At 53.9% G+C, this 26657-nt stretch overlaps 1 protein-coding gene across 2 annotated transcripts; it reads right to left on the bottom strand.

Moving 5' to 3' along the window:
• Window positions 1-587: 587 nt before the first annotated feature.
• Window positions 588-18900, bottom strand: TIE1 (tyrosine kinase with immunoglobulin like and EGF like domains 1). 2 transcript variants are annotated; one of them, XM_037069603.1, is made up of 24 exons: window positions 18817-18900; window positions 18473-18628; window positions 14971-15282; window positions 14789-14899; window positions 13235-13390; window positions 12968-13099; window positions 12665-12805; window positions 12336-12464; window positions 11387-11532; window positions 11021-11165; window positions 9763-9921; window positions 9486-9623; window positions 8992-9288; window positions 8223-8513; window positions 7691-7881; window positions 5478-5688; window positions 5213-5323; window positions 4826-5016; window positions 3732-3845; window positions 3557-3627; window positions 2383-2423; window positions 2197-2293; window positions 2015-2114; window positions 588-1065 (listed from the first exon to the last, which is right to left on the bottom strand). In XM_037069603.1, the coding sequence occupies exons 2-24, from the start codon at window positions 18528-18530 to the stop codon at window positions 994-996; spliced, it is 3414 nt and encodes a 1137-aa protein (XP_036925498.1). In that variant the 5' UTR covers window positions 18531-18628; window positions 18817-18900; the 3' UTR covers window positions 588-993. The 2 variants fall into 2 exon arrangements, with proteins under 2 accessions (XP_036925498.1, XP_036925499.1); XM_037069604.1 differs by lacking the exon at window positions 18817-18900 and having other exon boundaries at window positions 18473-18702.
• Window positions 18901-26657: the final 7757 nt, after the last annotated feature.

Genomic DNA, 26657 nt, shown 5'->3' with positions numbered 1-26657 from the left:
AAGGACAGGCAAACCTAAAGGCCGTGCAGCACAGACGGGGATGTGGGACTAGCTTCAGGACAAGGAGCACCCCCCAGCACACGAGGAGGCCCTGAGGAAGGCCAAGGAATCCTCCCATGGCTGGCTAAAGACGGGGATAGACTCTGCCTTGCTCTTTGGGGGCCCACGAGCTGGGCCCACAAGCTTCAGATGGGCCAGAATCTGTCTGGTGTTGAAGTGTCGGTTTGGGCTGAGGCTGGGCTACAGCTAATCCTGGCGTGGACTGTTTGGACAGAGCAGAGAATGCTAGGCTGGCAGCTGCCTAGAGATACAGGGAGGCATGTTGGTGATGGGGCTGCAGAGTAGCAAAGAGACCGGGGCCGGGGGGGGGGGAAATTGGGCTTTTCACGTGACAAAGATGGAGCGGCGGTATAAGTGTAGAACGGTTCTTCCAGAACACCTCCCACCATGGAGAGGCAACCCCAACAGGGGGATCGGGTCTACACCACTAACTAGGAACAGCGTTCCTTTTCCTGGAAAGTCTGGTTTCTCTGTCTCTGGTTCACCTTTTCCCTGGGATTGGCCAGCATTAAAAAGTAGACGTTGGATGGAGCTTCTCAGAGCATTTATTCTTTTCTGGTTATGAGGCCAGGAGCGGGGAGTAGTGGAACAGGGCATGTTAGTGGTGTGAGTGCTGGCTTGGGTGGGGGGGCCAGAGGAGAATAGGGGGTGCGTGTGGGGAGTAGAAGAGGAGCACCTGTGTGGAGCAGCTGAGCCAGAAGGAAGGTTGTGGGAGCAGCTGGAAGAGTAACTGCAGGGGCAGGGAAGCAGCTTCAAAGGATGAGGACCCGATTCCCTCGTGCCCACCCCATCCCTAGATCCCCTAGTTTCTTTGTTAAGTTAAAAAAAAGAATCCTTGAGGCAGCCCAGGTCAGAGGCCACGAGGATCAGAAGTCACAGGGTGGAGAGTGGCTGGCTCTGTCCAGCAGAGCCAGGTTCTGCCTGGACAGCAGCTCAGGCCTCCTCAGCTGTAGCGTCGATGCCCGCATAAGTGAAGTTCTCAAACAGCGACATGTTCACGTAGGCCTGGGGAGCAAAGCAAGCTTCAGGGGGGGCCAGGGGTGGGGTGGCTCTGGCCTGGAGATTCTTGGCTTCCATGTGGTTGGGTGTTTGAAGACACACAGGCTTGTTCTGGAGACTCAAGGCGGCCCCATGGTCAAGGGTGGCTCTCCTGAGCCCAGAACAGCAAGGGCAGTAGACCACAGCCGAAAGCTCCAGTGAGAGACCCTTGACACAGTTGTTAGGTAGGACTTTTTCATGCACTCATCCGATAAATTGTTTGCTCATTCATTCATTCATTCACTCACTTACTCCTTTATTTATGAAGCTATTTTTGACGATTTCCACATTCATATGGCTATTTGATTATTCCTTAATTCTTAAGATACTTTACTAATTCCTATAGCTATTTTGTCCTTAATTAATCCGTATGAAGAGCTCTTTGTATCTACAAATGTCTTACATTTATTTTGATATATTTCTCTATTTGTAGTTATTTGATAATTCATTTATTAACATGGTTATTAGATTTAATTATTTTACTGTGTTTATTCATGATTATATCATATGAATATATCACCTATCTACTAATTCTATTCATTCATTTGTTCATTCATTCATTTACCATAGCATCCCTCCCTCCCTCCCTCCCTCCATTTCGTTAGTTGATCACTCATGCATTGTCCTCTGGCTCTGTGACAAGTGAGGAGAGGTGTGCTAGATGAAGCAAGCAGTCTGGGACCTGGGACCTGGAGAGGGATTTGCTGCTGGGGCTAGCATAGCCTTGGAAAAGTTTAGGAGGGCCTAATGTTCAACTTATTGAGAGCTGGGAAGGGGGGCCAGGCCTGTCTGTGTTGGCAGCTCGTGGTGGGGCCAGGGACCTGGAGGCTGATGCTGGCTCCTTTGCGAGGGCAGTCCTGTGAGTCTGGGCTTGACTAGTCCTCGTCACCACCCCCCCACCCCCCCGCCTCCTCACCTTCCTGGCTTCCAGCATTCGGCCCAGCTGCAGCGCAATCTGGGCAAAGGGAGGTCGCTCGTAGGGACGGTCCCGCCAGCACTGACGCATCAGCTCGTACCTGCAGATGGGGCATTGCTGAGTTGAGGGGTCAGGGCGGCCTGGGGTGATAAGGTCACAGGGCTCAAGGCTGGGCGACTCACACTTCATCATCACAGTTCCGAGGCTGCTCCATGCGGTAGCCCTGAGGCAGCTTCTCATAGAGCTCAGCACAGGTCATGCCACAGTAGGGTGTGCCCCCTGCAGGAGGGGACAAAGCTCCCTCAGCCCCAGGCCTCAGAGGGGGTCAGGTGGAGGCACCCTGAGGCATGGGGGGGTCAGGGACTCACCAAGGCTCACAATCTCCCAGAGGAGGACCCCAAAAGACCAGCTGAAATGAGGAGGACGCACTTAGTTACCTTTAGGCCCGGGGGCCAGCCCTTTAGTGCCCGTCGACCCCTGTTTGCTGCCCATCCCAGCCCCTGCATGTGTCTATTCTGTATGCATCTGGCGTTGGCCAGCTGTTGCCTCTGCTCTGTTGAAACTCCTTCATGGCCTCTCCCAGGCTCAATGTAATTGTAGCTAGCATTTTTACTGCACATTTGCTATGGGCCACACGTTGATCATTTAATGTATGTGTTAACACATTTAACCCTCACACCAACCCTGTGATATGGGTATTGTCACTACGCCCATTTTATAGATCTTGCCCAAGGTCACACAACTAGTAAGTAGTGGGACTGGGATTCAAACCCTGGCAATCTGACTCCAAAGCCCTTGCTCTTAACTGGCTCTTATAGTTTAAAAACCTCCATGCATGTGAGAGTCAGGCAAGACCAGGATGGGAGTTCTAGTGGGGAGAGGGAAGAGAAGGGGTTTGGGAGCAGAAGCGGGAAGTAGGCAAGTGATGATGAGAATGGTGGTCAGCGTGGTGGACAGTGACCAGGGCAGACCTGGGCTTGGGGCAAATAGGCAGAGCCAAGGCTGAAGGGCTAGGCAGGCTAGGTTTCCCAGAGAGGGGAAAAGGCGTGTGCCAAGATGGTTGTTGCGGGGGGTGGGGGGTGAGGAGCACAGAGGAGTCTTGGGGGGCATGTACTGGTTAGGTCCTCATGTGGGGATGACCCTGGCCTTTAGAGAAGAAGGTAAGAGCATTCCTGAGTGGTCTCTCCCCATCACTGGGCATTATCCACCAGCATCCCCAAACCTCTCTAAAGTGTCCACCCCCCAGTCTCTTAGACAAACACTGCCCTAAACTACCCCTACCCCCAGTCCTACCCCTGAAACACTTTCTAAGACAAAACTTCCTTCCAGCTAGCTCCACTACTTTCCCACTAAGATGCTGGGCATCACCAAGGGGTACCCAAGATACACCAGCATCACACCTGTACCACACCAGAAACACACCCTGGGACATTCAAGTCATGCCTTGGACTACCTGAGGCATGTCTGAGACGTGTCCAGGTTATGTCTGTGTGCATCCTTGGGAGGCCGAGCCTTCCTACCCCCTCCCAACCCCACACTTACACGTCACTCTTGGTGGTGTAGACGCTGTAGTTCAGGGACTCAATGGCCATCCAGCGCACGGGGAGACGCCCCTGGGAAAGAGTGGGCTTGAGGGTTGAGTGAAGAGGAGGGCCTGCTCAGAGGGCTCTGGGGAGCAGGGCCAGGTCCAGAACCTGAGCGGAGGACTGAGGCTTACCATCGTCTTCTTCACATAAACCTCTTCCCCACGAGAAAGGCCAAAGTCAGCAATCTTGGAGGCCAGGTTCTCTCCGACCAGCACATTTCGGGCAGCCAGGTCCCTGTGGATGAACTGCAGGCACGGTCAGAAGTCAGGGAAGACTGGGGATGAGTGAGTCCAGGACTCCTGAGTCAGTGATGGGGCTGACCCCATGGCCAGTCTTCATGGCTACCCTCAAAGCCGTTAGTAGCCCCTTATTCTTCTTCCTATCCACCGGGACCTCCTGGATCAGCAACTCCTGCCTCAGAGAAACCACAGCACCGGCTGCTGTCCTCCGTGCCTTTCTGTGCTATGGCCATGGCCAAGCTCAGCTGCATCCTCCTTCCTGGGGCAATGGTGGGCTTTACCCTAGCAACCACATTGTACCTCCCCCTCTGCATGCTCCCTACTGCCCTCTCTCCCTTAATTGATGCGAGTGGGGAAGGCCCTTCTCTTGCCCAAAGTGACCCTTTCCCTTGAGTTTCAAGTCTTCTCCACTTGACCCTCCCCCTTCCTCAGAGACCTGTCCATCAACCCCTCCCTCTGCCCTGCGCCCCCTCTGCTTTCAAAGATACTCAGAACTTTACGACCTTTAAAATGCCTTCCCTCAGTCTCCTGCTCCCCTACGCCTGCTGGCCCTCTCTCCTCTCATTCAGGCAGGGCGTCCTGGGACTTGGACTCTAGTTCCACTCTCTGCTCCACCTTTACCTTCTCCCAGTGGGCCTCCCTCCCTCCCTCACCATTAGTGTCACCCCCTCTGGGTGACAGTTTCCAGATTGTTGTATCCAGCCTCTCTCCTGAGCTCCAGGCTGGTATCTCCAACTGCTAATTCAGAGCCTCCACTGAGATGTTCCTTGGACACTTCAAACACGACAGTGCCTTCACACCTGCTTCTCATCCTGTGCTCTCACCCACTTGCCAAGGCCAGGTCCTCAGGATTGTGTCTGTCTCTTGACTCCTCAACCCCCCATCCAATGACAGCCTGCTGACTTTACCTCCTGAGGTCGGCCCAGTGGCCTCCCCTCTTCCCTCCAGCATACCCTCCCTCCCTGTGCTCACACCACCACACACACCTGCTTCTCACTCAGGTACTGCATGCCATTGGCAGCATCACTGGCAAAACGCAGCAGCTGCCGGGAGCTGAGGGTGGAGGCTGTTCCATGCTCTCGGGCAAAAGCTGGGTCTGTTTCCAGGACCCGGCTTTTCCGCAGAAAATCTAGCAGGTTCCCATAGGGGGCATATTCAATAGCGATATACAAGTAACCTGGGAGGTGGGGAGATACATGGTGGTAGTTTATATACAGGCAACTTGGTGGCGGCAGGTACCCAATGGTAATAGGGCGCCAGAATCATGAAGGAGAATGAAGGGTGATGTTTAGGTAACGTGAAGCTCCCAGAAGGAGGTGATGGCCAATGACGGGGGTTTTGAAGAAGGGGAAGGTGATGAACTGGGGACTTACCACGGTTCTCACAGGCTCCCAAGAGGTTAATGATGTTGGGATGATGCCCCAGTTTGCACAGAACTTCCAGTTCTCCCGCAAAGTCACGATGGTCGTTTTCAGAGGCATATTCTGTGTAAAGAATCCAGTCTCACTTTTGCCAGAAATAATTCTGGGGAAAGGGCATAGGGCTGAGGTCATTTGCTGGAGGGGGCCAGGTAGGGCCTAGGATCTGTGGGACAAAGGAGAGGGTCGGGGCTGGGGTCAAGGGCCACTCCCAGCAGACCTTTCAGCATCTTGATGGCTGCGTTCATCTTGAGCCCGTCCTTCTTGATCATGGCCCGGATGACCTGGCCAAAGTTCCCCTCCCCGATGAGGTCCTCAAAGGTGATGTCTTCCCACTCCAGCACCGGGTAATTCAGAGGCTCGGGCTGTGGTTTGGGTCGCCGGGTCAGTGTCAACGTGCCAGAGCTGAACTGCAGGATGGTCTCCTCACCCTTCACAGAATGGGACGAGTGGACAGAGAGTCCACACAAGAGACATGGGGTCAGCAAGAGACACAGGCAGACAGAGTGGTCAGACAAATGGAGACCCAGACAGAGGGCATCACGGTGGACAGCCAGGGACACACACACAGACAGAGGGCACACATTGAGGCTGAATCATAGGAGGTGGAGCCATGGGTGGACCATTGGGTGGACAGATGTCCATGGAAAGAGGCCATAGCCTGGGGGTCACGTGTGCGGGTTGCAGGAAGAACAGGGAGTGGGTGGAGTTGCTAGAGGCCGCAGTCTGAGTCAATGGGAGGATGATGTTTCTAACATCTAAAATGGAAAGGAATTGGAATGAATTGTGATGGGAAGCAGTGAGCTGATCCCACAACCAAGCTTTTTTGGTCACTAGGGATGCTCTGGAGAGGATTCCAGCCTTGAGCCTCAGGCTAGGGTTCATTTGTTCATTTATTGAGCACCTACTGCATGCTAAGCTCTGAGCTACTGAGAGCCAGGGGAGGGTCTTTCTTCTGTACAGTAGCAGAAGCAGGGATCACCACTGTCCACCCACTTGGCATCCACTCATAGCTCTAAAATCACCTGGGGGCCTAAAGATAGAAAGACCATAACAAAGAGAAACATCCTCTCCCCACCAGCTGAGAAGGCCAAGCTCAAGAACTGGGCCACCTGGGCAGGGCTGGTAGCAGGAAAAGGAGAGTAGAACAGAAGGACAAGGTTAGCTGTTAATATGGTGAGCCGAAGCCCAGCTTGATGAGGGAGGGGTGGGGACCTGGGTCACATTGATCTGCATGAGACAAGGACGGCCGAAGGCATGCACCGTCATGCACAGGCATGCTCTAGTGGTGGTACCATATGCAGGTGCATCCAAGCAGAGGTCCACATGGACATGTGTAGAGGCACACAGGCACATACACAAGGGTGCTCACAGGGATATATCTGTGTGTGCACACAGGGCACATACTCCTGTGTACACCTGCATGCAGGCACACATAGCAGGGATATAGCTTGATATATGTTAACATAATATATATGGTAAAGGCTGCCTTCCCACCTCCTTCCCCCACATTGGGGCCTACGGCGCTCCCCGACCGTGGCAGCAGCAGTTTTTTGTGCTCAGGGACTGCAGAGGGAGGACCCACGCAGCCTGAACAAAGAAGCCCATTGAATCTCTGAAGGGAGCTTTTAAAGGTGTGGCAGAGATAATAGCTTTGGACACTAGGCCTTCTATCACAAGGATCAGCTCTTGAGAGAGAAGAGGGTCCTTTTTTGAAATGCCGGAGCTGTAAATATCAAGAGCGCCAGGCATAGAGGACCGAGGGCTGAGTCCAGGTCGTAAGTTGCAACCTTGGCAAAGATCTCAGAGGAGACAGGGCCAGGGGGTTGGATGGAAGGGAGGAGGTGAGCGATGGGAGGTGATAAGATGAGATGACACTGGGTGCTGAAAGATGGGCCGGCACCCTACCTTCATTCCTAAGGACCACAGAAGGACAGAAAATTCAGGCAGATGTACAGGGAAGCCAGGAAGAGTGGGGGCTTGTCTCCTTTCTCAAGGAGCAGCGGGTGAGGCTGCAGGCCTAGCACAGCTCTAGGGTGGCGGAAACAGCTGTGGAAGGTGTCAGAGCCAAGGGTCTGAGGGTCATAGATACGTTGTCCTCTGCAGGGTACAGGGAAGCACCCAGAGTCCTTGAGTCTCCCCATGGAAGCCCTGGGATTTGCAAGGATGGAGGATGGGATGAACAGCTCACTAAATGAGCAGCCCCTTGGCAGGAAGCCGCAGAAGGGCTGAGGCCCGCAGCCACAGCTATATGCAGATGGAAGCTGGCCCCACGCTGGGGAGGGCCTGCCAGGACAGAGGCCAGATATGCATGTGCGCACATACAAACATACACACTCGAGTGTATGAGTATTTGTCTGCACAGAGGTAGGAACATATATACGTGAGGACTGCATGCATGTGCCCCAGGGCTGGGACAGGTAGGTGACTGACCGATCCTGACTGGTAGGTGAAGGTGCGTCTGCGGTGCAGGCAAGTCCTGCGGATGCACACCAGGCTTAGGAGGGCGGCTAGGATGGTGAGGCAGGTGGCAGTCATGGAGCCCACCACAGCCAGGATCAGCTGTTGATCTAGGCCCTCTTTGGCTGCCCGGATCTCTTGAACTGGGCCCTCGCTCTGCAGCCCTGGACACAATAAGATGGGCAGATCATGGGGACACCGGGGTCAGGAAACCCCGAGGCCACCATGGGTCACACAGAGGGAGAGGTCAGAGATACCAGTACCAGGGAGGGGTCAGGGATGTCTGGCCTAGGGCCAAGGGGTGGTTGGAGTGACATGATTTTCCCAGCACGAGAATAGCAGGTCATAAGAGGGAAGGGTCAGAGTTCCCAGTACCAGGACTCATGGCACTCGTTTGGAAGGGGCTTTGGGATGCTCTAGCTCCGAGGCAGGGGATCATGTGAAGGGAGGGATTCCTGGGACTGACCCCAGGGCTCAGGAGTCCCCATGGGCCTGTTCCTCTCACCATTGCCCAGGGTGGACTCTTCTACTGTATTGCTCCAGTCACCGGGCCCCTGGACACTGGCCCGCACACGGAAGAGGTATCGTGTGCTGGCATTGAGGCCGCGGACAGTGGTGCTTGTCTCCTCAGGCTGGTCCACGTCTATCCACAGTGGGTCTCCTGAGCCCCCAGCCACCTGCACCTCCACAATGTACTTGGATATAGGCCCAGCCGGAGCCTCTGGGCGCTGCCACATCAGCTGGATCTCAGAATCTGAGAGGGCCTGAGCATGGACGTGTTGGGGGGCTGGGGGCCCTGCAGAGAAGGGGACGGGAAGGCGGGGCTCAGACAGGACCGAGGTATGGCGCTCTGGGGCCAGACAGATCATCTGCCCCAGTGGGGTCCCCCCGAGGACCCCAGAGTGGAAGCCACCCCGCCAACCTCCTCCTTTCCTCTTGGGCTAAACATCTTCCTGTCCCTATAGTCTCCTTCACCCGTGAGCTTCTGCTTCCCCTTATTCTCCTTATGTCCCAAGTCTTCCTGGTGTTCCAGGGCCTCCCAGTGTCCTAGGTCCTCCCCATGTCCCCATGCCCTGTGTTCCCTCTGTCCCATGTCTTCCCTGTGTCATGTCTGCCTGATGTCCTAGGTCCTTCCATGCCCATGTTTCCAGGTGTCCTGGGTTTCTTTACACCCATCCAGGCTTCTGTAACCTCTCATGCCCTTCTGGGTCTCATGCGTCCCTTGTGTCCCCTGCCCTCCCCTCATTCCGAGCCACCCCCCTTCCTGCGCATACCGCTGAGGGGCAGAAGCACACGTGTGGGGGGCGAGGCTGGGCCCAGGAGGGTGCAGTGGTAGAGCCGCACATCCAGCTGGTAGTGGACGCCAGGCATGAGTCCAGTCAGGAGGGCGGTGCGGGCCTGGGGGGACGAGACATTCTCCCGCCGCTCCTGTCCCCGTGCCCCGTCCCACAGGCGCAGCAGGAAACCATCGCCCACCAGTGGCCCAGGCATCAAGGGCAAGGACCAGCTCACTCGCAACCGGTCAGGGCCCTCCACATGCCAGCCCTCCAGCCATGGCTGCAAGGAGGGCTCTGGGGCCAGAGGTCAGGGGTTAGAACCGGTCAGCGGGTCCTTGGGGCTGGACCATACAGTGATCCCCAGGGGACTGAGTGGGGCAACCTCCAGGGGGAAAGGCAGGGGCCCATGGGCTGGACAAGGCTTGACAACCCCTGAGTGCACAGGACAATAAGCCCTGGGGGACAGGAAGGTATGACGCTAGGTGTCTCACCAGGACAATCCGTGGTCATGAGGGTGGGGGGCCCCCAGGCCCCTTCTCCGCCTTCCCCGGGTCTGCTCAGCTGCATGCGGACATTGTATCCTGTCCTCGACCTCAGGTTCATTAATGTCACATTCTCACTGGGGTCCACTGGGGTGGGGGCAACAGCATGCATCATCCAGTCTGTCCAGGAGCCACCCTGCTCCCTTAGCCCTCTGTGCCCCTTATACCATTCTCCCTCCCCCTCGCTATTGTCCCACACCCCGTCCGCCCCGGCCCCCCCACTTACCCACAATGGCAGACCAGGCCATGGTGCTGTCCTGGGGCCGGTAGTGCAGGCGGACAGAGGTAATGGGTCCGTCCCCAGAGTAGGAGACCAGCGGGGACACCACCAGCTGGCGGCTGTGCTTGGCCAGGAGCCTGGGAGCAGTCAGGGGCACTGGGGGCACTGCCGGGACACGCAAAGTCAGGCACAGCCCGAAAGCTCGCCCAGCCCTCAGAAGCACCAGAGGACTCAGTGTTCTGGTCGAAAAAGACGCCTTGGGTCTCAGTCTGGATCTGGACGGGGAAGACCAACTTCGGCAGATGACCAGAGTGGCCGTGGCCCCAGGAGGACAGAGTTCTGGCCCCTGGGCAGTGTGGGGCACAGGGGTCTGGCTGTACAGTACATGTTTAAATGTATCATCTAATTTACTCTTCATAGCAACCCTAGTCAAGTAAGTGCCGATATCTTCCTTTTACAGAGAAAAAGCCCATGAGGGGCTAAGAAACTGGCTTAATGTAATGAACCTCGGAATTTGTAGAGTGAAGACTAGAACCCAGGTCGTCTGGATCCGAAGCCTAGGGAGACTGGGATGAGAAAGGCTGGAGGTGGAGCCCTGGGGCCATGCTGCTATAACCGGAGGGGGCCGGGGCTGAAGAGTGGTGAGAGGGGGCTGGTGAGCCAGTGGGAAGAGTGCGAAGGGGGAAGTGTGGGCTTATGTGGGGAGGAGGGAGGGTGGGAAGCAGAGGGAGAGGGGTCCCATGAGGTGGCAGGGGGTGTGAGTGGCCAAGGCTTATGGTGCTGGAGAAGATGAAGGGACACCTGGACCGGGTGGGTATGCTCTGTTCTGAGGGGTCCTGGGCACTGGCAGCTCCCTCCTCATTTCACCTCTGGGAAGTTGAGCAGGACACCCTCTCCTGGTGCTGAGTGCCCTGTGATGTGGTCAGAGGGGGAAGCAGCCTCCCAGAGGCAGAGTTAAAGGCCACTGTGTGTGTCTGTGGGACATGGAGAGGACAAGCATGGCCAGGCAGGAGGCTGGGTGAGGCCAGCGAGTATCCCATTTCTGGGGCATGGGATGTCCTCTCCAGACTCGGCTCAGCAGTGCTCCCACCTCAACACTGCCCAGTCCAGGCCCTTGGTTGGCCATATGCCCTCCTCTTTGCCTGGTGCTGGGCTGTGACCCAAGATGCCCTTGCCCTTCCTACTACGATGCCTACCTAGTCTGAGCAGCATTGGCTAGTACCCACGCTGCCTGTTATTCATCTCCACTATGGATATCACTGACCTTTGACATTGACCTTGAAGCGCCGGCTGTCTTGACCACCAGACGTGGACACACGGCATTCCCAGAGCCCACTGTCCCCGAGAGCCAAATGTGGCACCTCAAACTCAGCTGTAGTCCTGTCTGGCTCTACAATGGCCTTGGTAGACTAAGAGAGACAGAAAAAGACAAACTAAGGACAATGCACATCCCTGTGGCAGGCACATGTCTGTCTAGACTGGCAAAGGGGCAGCAGACAGGCGGCAGCCCCTCCACAGTGAGCTCAACCCCAGTTGAGCCATGCTCAGGCCAGTGGGTAGAGCTTGCAGAAAGCCCCGAGGGGTCAGAGGTCTGAGGAGCCAACTGTGAAGCTGGCCGTGGGGGGCTGACCAGGAGGACAGTGCCGTCTGGCTTGCGGAGCTCCAGGCTGCCCCGCACTGGGAAGGGGTTCCCCGAAGCTGCACAGTTGATCCGGGGCCTTGTCCCCAAGTTGAACTCCAGTTCCGAGGCCACATCTAGGATCTGGGGGATCCGGTCTGGGGAGAGAAGGGACATTCATCCTGGAGACATCACGAGGGCTGACACACGACCACCAAAGTGCCCTTCATCTTGTCATGCACCTCAGTGGAGGCACTGCCATCTGCCCAGTCGCCCAAGCCGAAAAGCCAGCAGAGTCCTGTGCGAGTCCTCTCAGGCCCTTGTGCCCCGTGTCTGACCAGCTGCACAGTCTACCCCTGTACCCCTCCCCTCCTGAGATTCTTTCCCACCCAAATCAGGGCCCTCACAGGACTCAGCCTTGTGGCCAGAACACCGGCTCAGGCCTCATCCATTTCTGGGCCCTGCCGCAGACCATGTGGGGTCTCCCACTCCACTCCACCCAGCAGCTGGGGTCCTTTCGCAAACACAGACCTGACCACCTTGTGCCTCTTCAACAATTCCTTCCTGCCCCTGTCATACTGAGTACAAACCAGTTGGCCTGCCATTCAAAGTCCCAAAGATGTGACTTCTTCTGACCACTCCCCAGCTCCCCTACTCCTTTGTCCTGGTTCCCGGATCTTTTGCCCAGGCTCTTTTCCCAGCCATCTTCTCTCTTGTCCTTCATATCCCACCTCAGTTCTTGCCTCTTCCCGGCAGCCCTCTCTGACCACCTCAGCCCAGTCCTCCGGGCTACCACCCACCCAGGGCTGATGCCCATCTTACATGGATGGTATAGGTTGGGTGGTGAGAACTCCTTCTGGACCATGGGCTCCCTGAGGGCAGGACTTAGAGTGTCGGTGGAGATGTGTCTAGTGAAGGTTGGCTTGTCTTGAAGGCTTGTCTGAGACCCCTGTGTTCATACCTGACTTCTCACAGTGCACTCCATGCCACCCGGAGGGGCACACACAGCCACTGAAGCGGTCGCACGTGCCACCATTCTGACACTGGCACTGGAGGCTGCAATCAGCCCCAAAATGACCAGGGGCACAGGCTGGGAACAGAAGGGGCGCAGGTCAGGGGGAAACAGAGGTGTAGCTTGGGGCTGGGTAATGACAGGCTGGGTGGAGAGGGCACCGGTTAGGTGAGCGCAGGACTACGGAGGGCTTGCTGTGCAAGTCAGGGCCAGAGTCAAGGGCAAGCTTGTGGCCAGCTGTCTGGGTCAGGGGCCGTGGAGGGTGGGTGAGTGCATACCTTCCTGGCACTGGCTTCCTCTCCAGCCAGATCCACAGGAACAGCCGTAGGGGTCTGGGAGGCAGAAGGTGAGGCCGCGGCAGCCTGATGGACTCGGGCACTGCTCCTGGCAGCGTTGCCCAAAGTGGCCCTCTCTGCAGGCTGGAAAGGGGGCATGTGGTGCAGGAGCCTTGGTTGGGTCCCAGGGTCTGGGACCTACTTGGCACTTCCTTCTAATCCTTCAAGCTCCATCCCATGGTTCAAGGGTCTTTCCCCATCCAGGCCTCCTCTCCTGCCTAGGTCCTAGCTCCTTCTGCTCCTTACCCTGCTCGCAGCGGGTACCAGTGAATCCAGGGGGGCACACACACTGGCCGTCCTGGTCACGGCAGACACCTCCATGCAGGCAGCCTGGGCATTCCTTGGTACAGCCTGGTCCCCAGCGTCCTGCCCCACAGCCTGGAGGAATGTGCTTTCAACAGGTGACCTTCGCCCACCTGACCATGGCGGCTGCAGTCCTGGGGACCCACAGGAAGTACCCATAGGGCTCCCAACCTCCCACACGACCCACCACCTCTGCTTTCTGCCCCTAACCCCGCACGATGAGCCGAAAGAAGGCACTGCCCAGGGGGCTGGCTTCCAGGTAGGTGGCACTGTAGATGCCGCTCATCAGTGGCTGCACGTTTGGGAGCTGCAGCAGGAACCGCCCGTCCTGGGCCTCGTGCCAGTCCAGGGTGTAGAAGTAGGATCCTGGGGGCACAAGGGGGTCAGGGGCCTCAGCACCATGTGAGAGCTGATTTCCCTGGTCTCTGCTCACCTGCCCAGGGCATCATGGGCACCATGCACTGTAATCCCACGCGGGGGAAGGCACCGGTGAGCGTTTGTACCCAAGCCAGAAAGCTGGGAAGCATCCTCTCTCCACAATCCACCAGCCGCTCAGTAAATCTCAGGTCCTGCTTAGTCTGTCTCCTCTCATCTCCTGGAGTGTCCTCTTTTCTCTAAGCCCACCGCCACCTGCCACCCTGGCCCCCACTTCCCAGAGCCTCCTAAGTGGTGGGTCCCTCTGCTGCCAGCCTCCTCTCTCCCACCCGCCTCTACTCAGCAGCCAGTGTGTTTTTCCTGCCGCAGGCTCCCCTGCAGCTCCCTGCTTAGCCCCTTCAGTGGTTCTCCACCGCCCTCAGGACCACAGCCAACTCCCTGGCATGGCCCTCGAGCCCCACAGCCTGCCTGACTCCTACTGTTCCTGAATCCTTGAGTTGCTCGTTTCTCTTCCTGCCTTTGCTCTCCCTCCTTCTTTGTCTGACTAATTCCCATTCCTCCTCCGGGGCCCAGTTCAGGTGTCATCTATGCAGGGGTTTCTCCCAGGGAGCATCTCCCTCCAGGACCTACAGGCCCTAATATTAGATGAGCATCCCTGTCCCTGTCTGCACCCTACCCCCACCCCCAGCCTCTTTGCTCAGGACTGAATAGAGACTCCAGGGAGCACAGGTATGCCTGGCTCCCTGTATGGGTTCAGAGGGCTCGGAGCTCAGGAGGCAAACCTGTTGACCCAAGGGAAGAGTCTTTCTCCCTCAAGAGCCCAAGGTCCCCAAAGGCACCCAAAGGGCTGTGGGTATGAGGGTAGAGGGCAGAATCTCTGTGGCCACAGAGAAAAGCCAGCAGGTGGCTGAGCTCCCCAGGTCTGGCCAGTGCCCCGCACACACCTGGACAGATCTCCAGAAGATGCGAGCCTTTCCCTGGCAGTGCTCGGACTTGGCTACCAAGTTCTGTTCTTGGTAACCAAGGGGACTGTTGCTCCCCAACATGTGGGCTTTCCGCCTGAGAGCTCCCAGGGGAGAGCCAAAGGTGAGGGTTTAACATAGCGTTAATTGGGGGTGACAGGGAAGGAGATTAGTGACCATGTTGCCACTGGTCCTCTGGGGGCAGCAGGAGGGCAGCTCCGAGCTGGAGGTGGATGCAGGTGCTTCTGTGGACCAGGTCCAGGACAGAGGGTGCCCTGGAGGTTGGCCAGGGGGTAACAGGTGTATGGGAGTGAGGGGTGTGTGCCAGGGGCCAAAGCTGGGAGTGTTGAGGGCCTTGGTGGTGTTGGGGTGTCAGATCTATGGGTTTTCCTGCCCACCCCCCCACCCGCTCACACACTCTCCTCACCGTTGCTCTTCCAGATCACATCTGTCTTCTTCTCCTTGAGCACACGCGCAGCAAGCACAGCCGTGTCACCTTTGTTCACCGTGTGTGTGACTTTGTCGGGGAGCAGATGGGCTGAGGGATGGATAGAGGGTGGGGTCAGAGGTCAAGGGCAGCCCCTCTTCTCCCTCCCGACAGCCACTCACCTCCCGGGCTGTTGTGTACATAGAGGACGCTGGTGCGACTGGCCCCAGAGCCACCCACGCAGGAGAAGACGCCCACCAGGTCGGCGGGCTTCGAAAAGCCGAGCAGCGTGATCCGCTGGGAGCCGTTGCGGACCAGCTGTGGTGGGGGCCGGGGCAGGGGTGTGCGCACGATGCGGTCGTCCTTCTCCAGCAGCAGGGCCGGGCCCCAGGCGTCCGAGCCCCTGCCGGCCTCCCCGGACACGCAAGTCAGATAGAACCTGTGTGGCTCCGTGCGGCGCAGGTCAGCCAGCAGCGTCAGGTCGACCGCGGAGCCTGGGAAGGAGCAGCCATCTTTCGGTATACCTCCCTTCCTCCCCATCCCCCCTTCCCCCACCCTCAGGCTCTGCATTTGAGGAGGCATTTCCGTCCCTCCTTTCCTGCCTCTTCCCCAGTGCGCTGACCCCTTTCCCTCCAGCCTCTTCTACTAAAAGGGTGGGGGGGACAAAGCCCCCTCTCTGGTCTCCTCCCCTCCTTTCTCCTGCCAGATGGCTTCCTCTTGCAGCCCAGCTTTGGAAAGAATGATCTATGCTTCGTCTCCGTTTCCTTTTTATTCCCTGTCAGTCACCTTGTCCCAACCTGTGTCTCAAACTCCTCTGCCAAAGGGAGCTGCGCCCCCTACCCCCACCACGAGCGTGCAGGCTGGGGGAGAATAGAATGCCTTGGAGGGGCTCCCCCTACCAAATCTGGACCTGTCTGTTGTGCTGGGATTTAAGGCCAGGAAGGTTGGCTTCTGCAGCCAGGTGGTTGGTGGGGCAGAGAGGAAGAGAGCTGTGGGCCCAGCGCAGAGCCCGGGACACACAGGGCAGTCCGGGGCAGGCATGGGGCGGTGCAGACACAAGGTGGGCCTTGGGCCTTTGCCCGAGTTCCATAGAACTCCTGGCCTTGCTGAAAGACAAGACACGGCCACCCCTGTCCCATGCAGAGTGCCTTGTGGAGAAGCCCAGAGGATGGGTGCCTGTCGAATTAAGGGTGGAAAAGATGCCTTCTGGGAGATGAAGACTCCCCTGGGGGGCCTTAAAGCTGAGCAGGAGGATGTATTGGGTTGGCCAAAAAGTCCGTTTGTTTTTTTCTGTAAAATAAAAGATACATTTTTCATTTGTGCCAATAACTTCATTGATCTGGGTATTTTGAGTACATTGGCTGTCTCCCACCATTGGCTTCTAGTGGGTAGAGGCCGGGGGTGCTGCTAAGCATCTTCCAACGCGTAAGACAGCCCCACAGCAGGGAATTTTTTGGACAAAATGTCAAATGACCGAGGAACTTTGCAAACCACTTCTGACACATTCGATCAGTCACAGCACCTTCTCCATACGCTGCACAATTTTTTTTTGCATTTCAATGCGTTACCTTTCTTGAAATAATAAAGCATAATGTGCCTGAAATGTGTGTTTTCTTCCATTTTCTGTATTAAAATGGCCACACAAAAATTCACCAATTTTGATTTCTTTAATGTATGTTGATGTGACAGCTGTCACAATACGATCTAACAAAATTGTTTCCAAAGAGTTAAAGACAACTAAGCGCTACTAGAGCCATCATACAGAAACAAACAAACTTACTGAGAAGAGGGGGGGGAGGTCAGTGGAAGGAAAGGGCGTTCTAGGCAGAGGGCACGGCCTGAGTAAAGACATGGAATGAAAAATACCATGGTGTAGACAGGACCATGTTCAAGTTCAGTGTGGCTGGGCGTGCGATGTAAGGCAGAGCGAGCAGAGAGACCGGGTGGAGCTGGAGTCCAGGTCTCCCCACGGTGGGCCCTGGGAGACTCCTTGGCCACAAGGCCCCACACCCCTCTGAGCTTCTCCTTCCCCGTCGCTGCCTGTGAACTGCCGAGTAATTAGTGTAAATGCCTCTTAGCTTATCAACTAACATTCTTCAAAAGTCTACCCGGGGAAATGATGGCCTGCCCTGGCCGAGCACCTGGTTTCCAAGGGATCCTCACACCCCTCGGTGACGTGGGTATCTTTCCATGTACAGAGGAGGGACGGTTATTCCGCAGGCTTCCTGAGCAAACTCATCACTCCTTTGGCTTTCACATCACCTCTGAGCCAATAACCCTGGGACGGCCTCTCCGCGGGGGCCGCTTGTCTGTCTGCTTTCCCCAAACCTGCCTCTGTGCAGTGCTCCCTGACTCAGCAGACGGCACCAGCCGCCTGAGACACAAACTTCAGAGTCATCTTGCGCCCCTGCTGTCGTAATAACTCAGGTTTATTGGAGTCAACTGTACACCAGGCACTTAGGTTCTCTCATCCTAACTGTCCGAGGAGGTGGGTGTGATTACCCGGATTTTACAGCCAGGGAAGGAAGGCTAGAGAGCTACTTGCCCAAGGTCATGTAATTAGTTGTAACCGGCAGAGCCAGGGTGTCTGACGCTGAGGTCCACGCCTTTAAGCATTAGACAGGCTGTCCTAATCAGTCACAAAATTTTGCAAATCCTATTTCCTTCAAGCCTCTTGACTTTTTATCCCCATCTCTAAGCCCGCCTTTGCCCAGCCCTCACCTTTACTCACCTGGACCATCCCAATAGCCATGCCCCTTCTTTCTCAACTCATCCACCAGTGACCCATCTAAGACCCTGTGACTCTAGCCTACAATTTCCCAAGGCTCCCTGTTGTCCTCAGGATAAAATGCACGCTCTGGAGCCCCTTGCTGCTCACACACTGCCCCCCCTCCCCTGCTGCTGTGTTCCCTTCAGGAACCTTCTCTCCCAGGCACTTTCCTGCCTCTGAGACTTGCATCTGTGCCAGCTGCCTGGGATGAAGACCACTGGTCTCAATGAAGTATTTCATGATCCCCCTTTCACCTACTGCCCGAGGTAGAGTACGCTCTCCTCTGGAGCTTCTTATGCCTTTGCATTTAGCCCTCGCCCCATGTCCTGTGTCCCCCACTAGACTGTGAACCCCTCAAAGGCAGCCTGTGTTTTCATCAACTTTGGCCAGAACACCAAAGGAATGAGCTACCCCTTATTCAGAAGCCTTTACCAAGTGCCACGCATTGGGCCAGTCACTCTGCATAAATTACTTCATTTACGCCCCGTGAGAGCCACGGGAGGTTAGCATCTCACTGTGCAGATCTGGAGGCTGCCTGCCTCTCAACACATGGCCCACCGCTTAGCACAGCTCCTGGGGCATTGTTGGTTCCTGATGAATGCTTGTCAAGTGAATAAACAGACGCAACACGATGGCTACGTGAGCACTTACTGAAAACTGTAGGCCCTGCTGTGCCCTACTGATCCTGAGGTCCAACGGAGTCCATGGCTGCTCTCCCCTCCCCAAACCTGCAGTCCCAGGCTGCAGTGATTTCTAGGGCCTGGGACTGAAGGGGCCTGACCGCACTGTCCAGGTGTTCCTGGCCCGGATCCCACTTTCCACCTGACTGCAGTATGAAAGTGAAGGTCGTGGTGATAGTGGGGAGAAACGGGGCCTTGGGGGCCGGGTTGCAGTGTGGCTGGGGGGTGACTTACCAACGTGAGAAGCCAGGAAGGCGATGGGGAGCAGCAGTGCGGGCCCCAGCCAGACCATACTCCGGAGGCTGACCAGGCCAACCAGGACAAGCTGGGCCCTAAGTCAGTGACTCTGGGTCTGGCTGCTCAGCCTGTGCTAGTCACTGAGTGTTGGTGCTGGGGAGGAAAAGGAAATGAGGTGGCTTGGGTGGGAGGGAGGCCAGGGAGAGGGGTGGGAAGGACTTATCCTGCTTCTGGGCCTCTAGGCCCCCCGTCTGATCCCCACAGGCTGGGGATGGGTGTGGCCTAGAAGGCCCTGGAATGGGGTCACTAAAAGTAGGAGGCGGGTTGTGATAAAAACAGACCTGGAGACTGTGGTGCTGATTTTTTCCATCTCCTCCTCTCCCCTCTGTCCTCGGTCTTGCCAGCACACAGGAGGCAGGAAAGGGAGGAAGCCAGTGGCTTCCGCCTATTGAGGAGGGGTAGGGGGAGGATGTTGTTCTGGGGTCTCCCCTCCCACTCAGCACATACACACAGTGCAACCCCCAGGACTCCTCGTGTGCCCCAGGACACAGTTACATGGGTCTCCTGGAGAGCAGTTCATGTATGTAATACAAGGCTCTTTGTCGGCCCGTGAATGTATGCACTAGGAAGAACAAAATAAATCACACTAAATAGGGCGAAAAGGGACCTTCAATTCTATGCTGTGCGACTTTCAATTTATAGATGGGAAACTGAGGCCTGCAGGGCTTGAGTGCACTCTGGGGTTATGGCGAAGCTAGGGCTTGAACTTCTGACTTAGACACTCCTCAGGGCACATGTCAAGCAGATCCAGAGAGTCTGGTGTTTCTAGTACTCAGCTGGAACCACCAACAGAGGCTTCAGCTCTTTGCCTGCCTGATGTCCTGTGTTTTACAGCAAACCCTGCCTGTCCCTGAGCACTGGGGTAACAGAAGTCTGCCTGGGGTTGCACTCACTCTTGAGGGCTGACCACAGCCTGGGACAGTCCCCGCTCCTTGGCAAAGCCCTATGGGGCTTGCCTCTGCTGTGCCCCCTCATCTCTCACTGCCCTGGCACCACTGCTCCGTCTGGAGTACTGGTGGCAGCTTCTAGGACAGACCATGACCTGCAGGTGTGGAATGCCTGCGAGGTGTGTGTGAGTGCGCCGTCGTGGGGAGCAGAGTGAGAGCCATGGAGGCCTCCGATGTCTGGGGCCTGCTGGGGAGATCTGTGGCCCCTCTGGCCTGGAAGGAAGGTTGGGGTGGGGACGAGACCTGGTGCCAGGTTAGGTGACTTGGGTTGGGGAGTCCAAACCTTCCTCTGGGGCTGGAACATCTTCCCAGAGGCTGTTCCTGCGCGAAGACCGGCCTCCCATGCACCTTCCAGGTTCGGATTCCCTGCCCTGGGAGCTGGGTCCCTACAGAGGCTTGAGCTGGTTTAGTTCTAGGGCTCTTCTGAAAACCCCTGTGCAGTCCCAGGAGAAGCTTTGGCTCCTGGCACGGCATGAAGAAGGATCAGGGAAGGCCTCCACTGTGTAGGTCTATAGATGCCCCATTCCTAGGCCTGAGGCTGGGAAGAAGTTTCCCTGGACAAGACTCCGGTGGGAGTGGGAATGGGGTGGGAAGATGTGGTTGATGCCTTAGACTTCAGCCTATCTTTGAGTCCGGCATGAGAAAGAGCAGGGGAATGCCGGGCAGTTTGTCTGGCAGTGTTGTAGACAGAGGACACTTTCAGGCAACTTCCGCCTTGGTTCTGGCAGGCCTGATGTCATTTTGGAAATGTGAAGAGAACACTTGGGCAGCATCTCATCCTCTTGAAAAGGACAGCTGCTGGCACAGGTGTTTGCCCTGGATGACATCAGAGACTGTGACACCATAGCACATGCAGAGACTTCAGCCCATCTGCCCTCCCCACTTTCAACTAGGAGACAAACTCAATAGTAATGATCTGTAGATAAATAAGAGGGGGACCCCCCAAGACCAAAATTATCTTCTAGAGGCCCCTTGTAGCACAGGCTTCCCTCTCAAGGAGAGTGTTCCAGGAACCCATCTGTATCAGTGCACCCCACCAGCTGGTGTTATTGTGAGAGGCTGCGTTCAGCCTCAGTGAAGTTTTTTTGGAAGATTCTTTCAATGCATTTGCCCATTTCATGATGGGTGATTTATGAGAGAACCTACCCACACTGCACTGTTCAGCAGTTTTTGACCAAAAACAATGACCCCTGTGCCCCACCTTCCCTGTTCATCTGATCTTGCCCCAAGTGATTTTCTGATGTTTCCCCTAGTGAAAAAAGTCCTCAAAGGGAAATATTTTGTTGATGTGGATGAGGTGAAACAAAAAAAAGCAGAAGCACTGAAAAGCATCAAAATCGACAAGTTCAAATGCTGTTTTGAGCAGTGGGAAACGGTCTCGACAGGAGTATGGCTTCGAATGGAGAGCACTTTGCAGGTGACTGAAGTTGGAACGTGTAAGAATAAATACACAATTTTTATAAATAAATCCTGGTTTATTGGGTCCCCCTGGTATAGTGCAACTCTTGTAGAGTTTGCATACAAGGATTTATAGTATACAGCAAGGTTCTATCAGTGCAAAAGTACATTTTTATATATTTTGGATTATGTTGCAAGTGATTTAAACAGAGCCTGTTTACACACAGCATGTCACAAATGAAACAGCACAAATTTTGAGTGGGCTGTGCACTGTACACCCGCTGTTGTGATAGGAATACTTTAAGTTGCAATAGGAATGTTTAAACCATCATGCACCCAATGTAGGAGCACCTAAATATATAAAGCAAATCTTGATGGACATATAGGGAGAGATGGACAGTAATGCAGCCATAGTTGAGGATTTTAACACCAATGAACATTGACATCAACAGGCAGATCTTCCAGACAGAAAATAAACAGGGAGGCAGAGACCTTAAACAACACACTCGATCAGGTGGGTTTAATCGACACCTTTATAGTCTCTTACCTCAAAGCAGCAGAATATACACACTTTTCAAGTGCACATGGAATGTCTGCTAGGACAGACCACGTGATAGGACACAAAGCAAGTCTCAATAAATTTAAGAACATTAAAACCATGTTATGCATCTTCCCTGACCATAATGGTGTGAAAAAGGAAATCAATCATAAGAAAAAAAAACACAATTACAAAAATAACATGCTACTAAACAATGAATTGATTAATAATGCAATCAAGGAAGAAATCAAAAGATACCTTGAAACAAATGACGATGAGACGGCAACAACCCAAAATCTCTGAGACACAGAGAAAGCAGTCCTAAAGGGGAAATTCTTAGTATTACAGCCCTGCTTCAAGAAACAAGAGAAATCTCAAATAAACAATCTAACTTTACACTTAAAGGAACTAAAAACAAACAAAGCCCAAAGTGAGTAGAAGGAAGGAAATAATAAAGGTCAGAGAAGAAATACAATACAAAAGATTAATGAAACCAAGATCTGGTTCTTTGAAAAGATAAATAAGATTGACAAACTTTTAACAAGACTCACTGAGAAAAAAAGAGAGAGGACCTAAATAAATAAAATCAGAAATGAAAGAGGAGAAGTAACAAATGACTCCACTGAAACACAAAGGATTCTAAGAAAATATTACAAAACAACTATATGTCAAGAAATTGGACAATCTGGACAAAATGAATTAATTCCTAGAAACATACAATCTTCCAAAACTGAATCAGGAAAAGTAAGAAAAACTGAATAAACAAATTACAACTAATGAAATTAAAGCAGTAATAAAAAAAAATCTCCCAACAGACAAAAGCCCTGAACTGGATGGCCTCACAGGAGAATTTTATCAAACATTCAAAGAACTAAACACCTCTCCTTCTTAAACTATTCCAAAAATTTCAAGAGGAAGGAAGACTCCCAAGCTCCTTTTATGAGGCCAGCATTGTCCTAACTCCAAAACCGGATAAGGACACTACAAAGAAAGAAAATTATAGACCACCATCCCTGGTGAACATAGATGCCAAAATACTCAACAAAATATTAGCAAATCAGACCCATCAATACATTAAATCATATACCACGATCAAGTGAGGTTTATTCCCCAGATGCAAGGTTGGCACAATATCCACAAACCAACAAACATGATATACCACACAAACAAACAAACAAATAAATAAAAACAAGCCGTGATGCATATCCTGAACTCTCAGTCACCAGGAAACTAAAAGTTAAAAATAATGTTGATGCAGGTAAACAGCCCTACACACTGTCAGGTCAACTGTCAGACTCAAAACAGACTTGATAGAGCTAAACTAAAGATAGTTTTTTAAAAGCAAAAATAACAGCATGACCAAGTGCACACAGAATGGAATTCACCGCTGAGAAAGCTGCCTTCCCACACACGGAGTCCCAGCCGTCAGCACGTGGGCGCCTACAGGGGGTTTGCTGGGTTGCCGAGTTTCGAGGCAGCCAGGCTCCTTAGTGGCACATGGAGGAGACTTTAGTAAACTGCACCAATTTTAGTGACCTTCCATTAGAATGTTACTTGCCTTGGCTGGTGTGGCTCAGTGGATTGAGTGTTGGCCTGTGAACCAAAAGGTTGTGGGTTCAATTCCCAGTCAGGGCACATGCCTGTGTTGCAGGCCAGGTTCCCTCTTTGGGGGCGTTTGAGAGGCTACCAATTGATGTATCTCTCACACATCGATTTCTCTCTCTCTCTTTCTCTCCCACCCTCCCCGCATCTACGAAGTAAAAAAAAAAAAAAAAAGAATGTTACTAGTAAGAAGCCTGTAGTTGGACCTGAGAAAGGATAATGAAATGAGTTATCATTTGCCCATGACGGTTGAACAAAGGACGTGTGTTTCTGCAACTGTCCGAAGCCCGTTGGGACTGCCTCGTGCTCCACTGTGAGCTGTGCGGCTAAACAGGTCTGTGTGTGCCCAGCAGTGCCAACTGTTTGGAGTGATGCTGACAATTATTGTGTATCTTCCATTGCTACTCTGTAGAGTTAGGGCTGCTCCTTGTGGAGACACAGTCTGTCTCGGTCCCTTTTGGCCGCCCTAACAAACCGCCAGACTGAGTGCCTTACTACAACAAGCATGAATTGTTCCCAGTTCTGGAGGCCAGAAGTCCATGATCAGGGTGTCAGCATGGTCAGGTGGCAGCCCTTTTCCAGACTGGAGATCCTTATCAGGTGGAAGGGGCAAAGGAGCGCTCTTCCGCCTCTTTTATAAAGGTATTCATCTCAGTCATGTGACTGACTCACCTCCCAAAGGCCCGGCCTCCTAATACCATCATATTGGGCGTTGTGAGCTCAACAAATGGGTTTTGAGGGAGAGACAAAAACGTTGTCCTTCTCTAGGAGCAGGTCAATGAAAGCAAGGTGGGGACAGGCCTGCAGCTTCACAGGAACCCATGCTGGCCCACACATGTTTCCTGAGCCCCTCCTGTGTACCAGACTTCATGCCACACGCTGTGGTTACAGGTGTGAGAAGGGCAGACGTCGGGCTCTGGGATGTTTAGCCTAAAAGTAGAAATCCTTTAATGGCAGAAACTTGAAGACCTCAAGCTTCAGAGCATTTGTCCAGAGAATGGGAACCAACGTATTTTAGGGAGCAAGACCTTTGTCTTACCAGAGTTCCTCTCAGAGACTTGGTGTATGACTAAGTGACATGCGCGGTGAAGTCTGACCCACGCTGAGGTTCCTTTGGCATGACGCTTCCTCTGGGAAGTCCAGGTTCTGGGAAAGCAGCTGCAGAAGCACAGGAAAGTACAAGGAAGACCTGGCTGGTTTGTAACAGTGCAGAACCCTGGTTGTGTTTCTTTCCTCCCTGCGTGAGCTAATATTTAGTGTAATAAAATGATAAAATAGAAGCTCTTTTCCATTTTGAAGGGAGATACATCATTAACCCCCTCAACCACCCCACTACACATGCACACAATGCCCACTTACTGCCCAGCTATGACATGCGTGTACCTCCCCAGTGGCTGTCACACTCTGTCACGGCCTCCTGTTCCTCTCCGTTACACAACCTTCAACTTCCTGGCACTACCTGGGCCGTATTTGGCTCTCAGAAAACTGGCAGAAAAATAACTGTGTGTTTGTTATATGGAATAAGACAGGGAAAGGCATGGGCAGGGGCTGGATCTTCCTCGAAAGGAACTGCTGATTCCCATCATCCCAGGAAAGGGAGCCCTGCCCCCACAGGAATCCAGCGCCAACTGCAGCCTGAATCGCAAGTGGACTCATTCCTGGCGGAGACGGTTTGGACAGATGCACTGATGGTGTGAATGTCCATGGGGGTTCGTCTTGAGGACCCAGGTTGGGTTGGGAGACAAGTGAAACCAGAGGGGAGGAGTGAATGCCTGGGCTTTGAAGTGTTTCTCTTGGAAAAGAGTTTCTTCTCCAGAAAGAGGTTACAGGAGAAACAAGAAATACCTGCTTCAGGTTGAAGGCAGGAGAGGTGGAGGAGCAGACTAACGCAGCTTCTCACGTCACACGGCCCACATGTGGCCCTGCTGTGCCCGATGACAAGGCAGCTCTTGCCACTTGCCACTGCTCGTTCGAATTCTTCACCACCTGGTCAGGTCTACACAAGCCCACCGGTCATGCACTTGGATGTCGCGGCAACATCAAATTGCTACCAAAGTTTCTGAATGCTTACCCTCGGTGTTTGCTTGTCTCTTTGTAACAGTTCTCAGGCTGGTGCTGGGCTACTGATCACATTTTGAGCAGCGCTGGTCTAACCTGGTCACAGACAAAGGAGGTTGGAGGGATGATGGCTGAAGTCAGACCAAGGTCTCAATTTGCTTGAGAGTTACAGTGTTTCTGGGTTATGACAGAGTCCATGGCTGTGGCAATGGCAAGGAGGAAGGCCACAGGAGATGAAAAGGCACTGCGGGGGTTAGAAGGACCATCTCTAAGGATGCGCTCCTTCCCCATTTCCTGCGTTCAGGACACACTGGAGCTCCACACAGATGCAGGCACGTGGAGGCTCTGCACTGGGCCTTTCCAACACAGGCCTTCCTCCCTGACTTGTGTACCATGTGCACGTTGACACATCAAGACCTTTACATTATGAAAATGGAATTCTGTCTTTCCTTCAGAGGGATTCTAAGCTCTTCTGCGGTGGCAATGGGAAGGACAGAGCTCCTCTGGCCTCCTTTGCCAGGTATGATGAATGCATGTCCTACTGGACTCAGGGGTGCTCGGCAGACCCCAGACCATGGGAGACCCACTGTGTTTGCTTATTTGGGGCTGAGGACTGCGTTTCTCCATGTGGGACCATCCCCCATCTTCTGTCTGGCCTCTACCCTTCTTTTCTGTGAATGGAGTTTGGGGAGAGGAAAGGGGAGGACATGGGGAACATAGGGAGCAGCAGACCATGCTGGGTAATGGGCAGGAGGCTGGGTGGGAACTCACTCTTAGGGATGAGGGCTGGATGGCCAAGGCTGCACCTAGTTTGTGCTTTAGATGGTGGTGGTCTTGGGGGAAATGTCTGTTTTCCTCATCCTAGGTTTAATTAAGGGACTGCCTGACCTTCCACTTGGCCCTGTGGAGAAGTCAGGGAGAAGGCTGGCGATGCCTGGCCGGGCTTCCTCTGTCCCAGGGCAGGCCCTGGGGTGACAGCTGGCACTCCCCACGGCCACTCCTGATGGGCTCCTGTGCATCTTGTTCTGAGCTGGAGGGGGCAGGTCTTTTTAATTTTTTTAAATAGATTTTTTACAACAGTTTTAGATTTACAGAAAAATTGAGAAAGTAGTGCAGAGAGTTCCCACATACCCCATGCCCAGTCTCCCATTATTGACACCTTTCATGAGTATAGTGTGATGTATTTGTCACAAGTAATGGGCCACTATGGACACGTCATTATTAATTGAAGTCCATGGTTTATTTAGATGTCCTCAGCCTTTCCCTACTCCCTTTTCTGTTCCAGAATCTTATCTACAATACCACGTCACCTTCGGTCATCATGTCTCCCTAGTGCTCCCTCCCACTCACCAGCGTGGGTTGGTGGTTTGCTCCTTCTTCAGCGCTTCCCCACTTCCAGGCTCATCTTGTGTATCTCCTGCTCCGATCCTAGGAGCAGCCCTCGCTCTGAGGAGCTCCAGCTTCTTTGAGAATGACATTAGGAACCAAAAGCAGGGTGCCGGGTGTGCTCATTGCTGCTGGGTGTCATTCATTTTAGGCTGGTCAGCTGATAGAGCAAGGAACTATGTGTGTATATACC

The sequence above is a fragment of the Sturnira hondurensis genome, unplaced genomic scaffold (genome assembly GCF_014824575.4).
Source record: "Sturnira hondurensis isolate 20B ecotype Veracruz unplaced genomic scaffold, ASM1482457v3 Scaffold0018725, whole genome shotgun sequence".
NCBI classification, from domain to species: Eukaryota; Metazoa; Chordata; class Mammalia; order Chiroptera; family Phyllostomidae; genus Sturnira; species Sturnira hondurensis.
The sequence above is the reverse complement of the archived record's forward strand: the minus strand, read 5'-3'. Positions and strand labels throughout refer to the sequence as shown.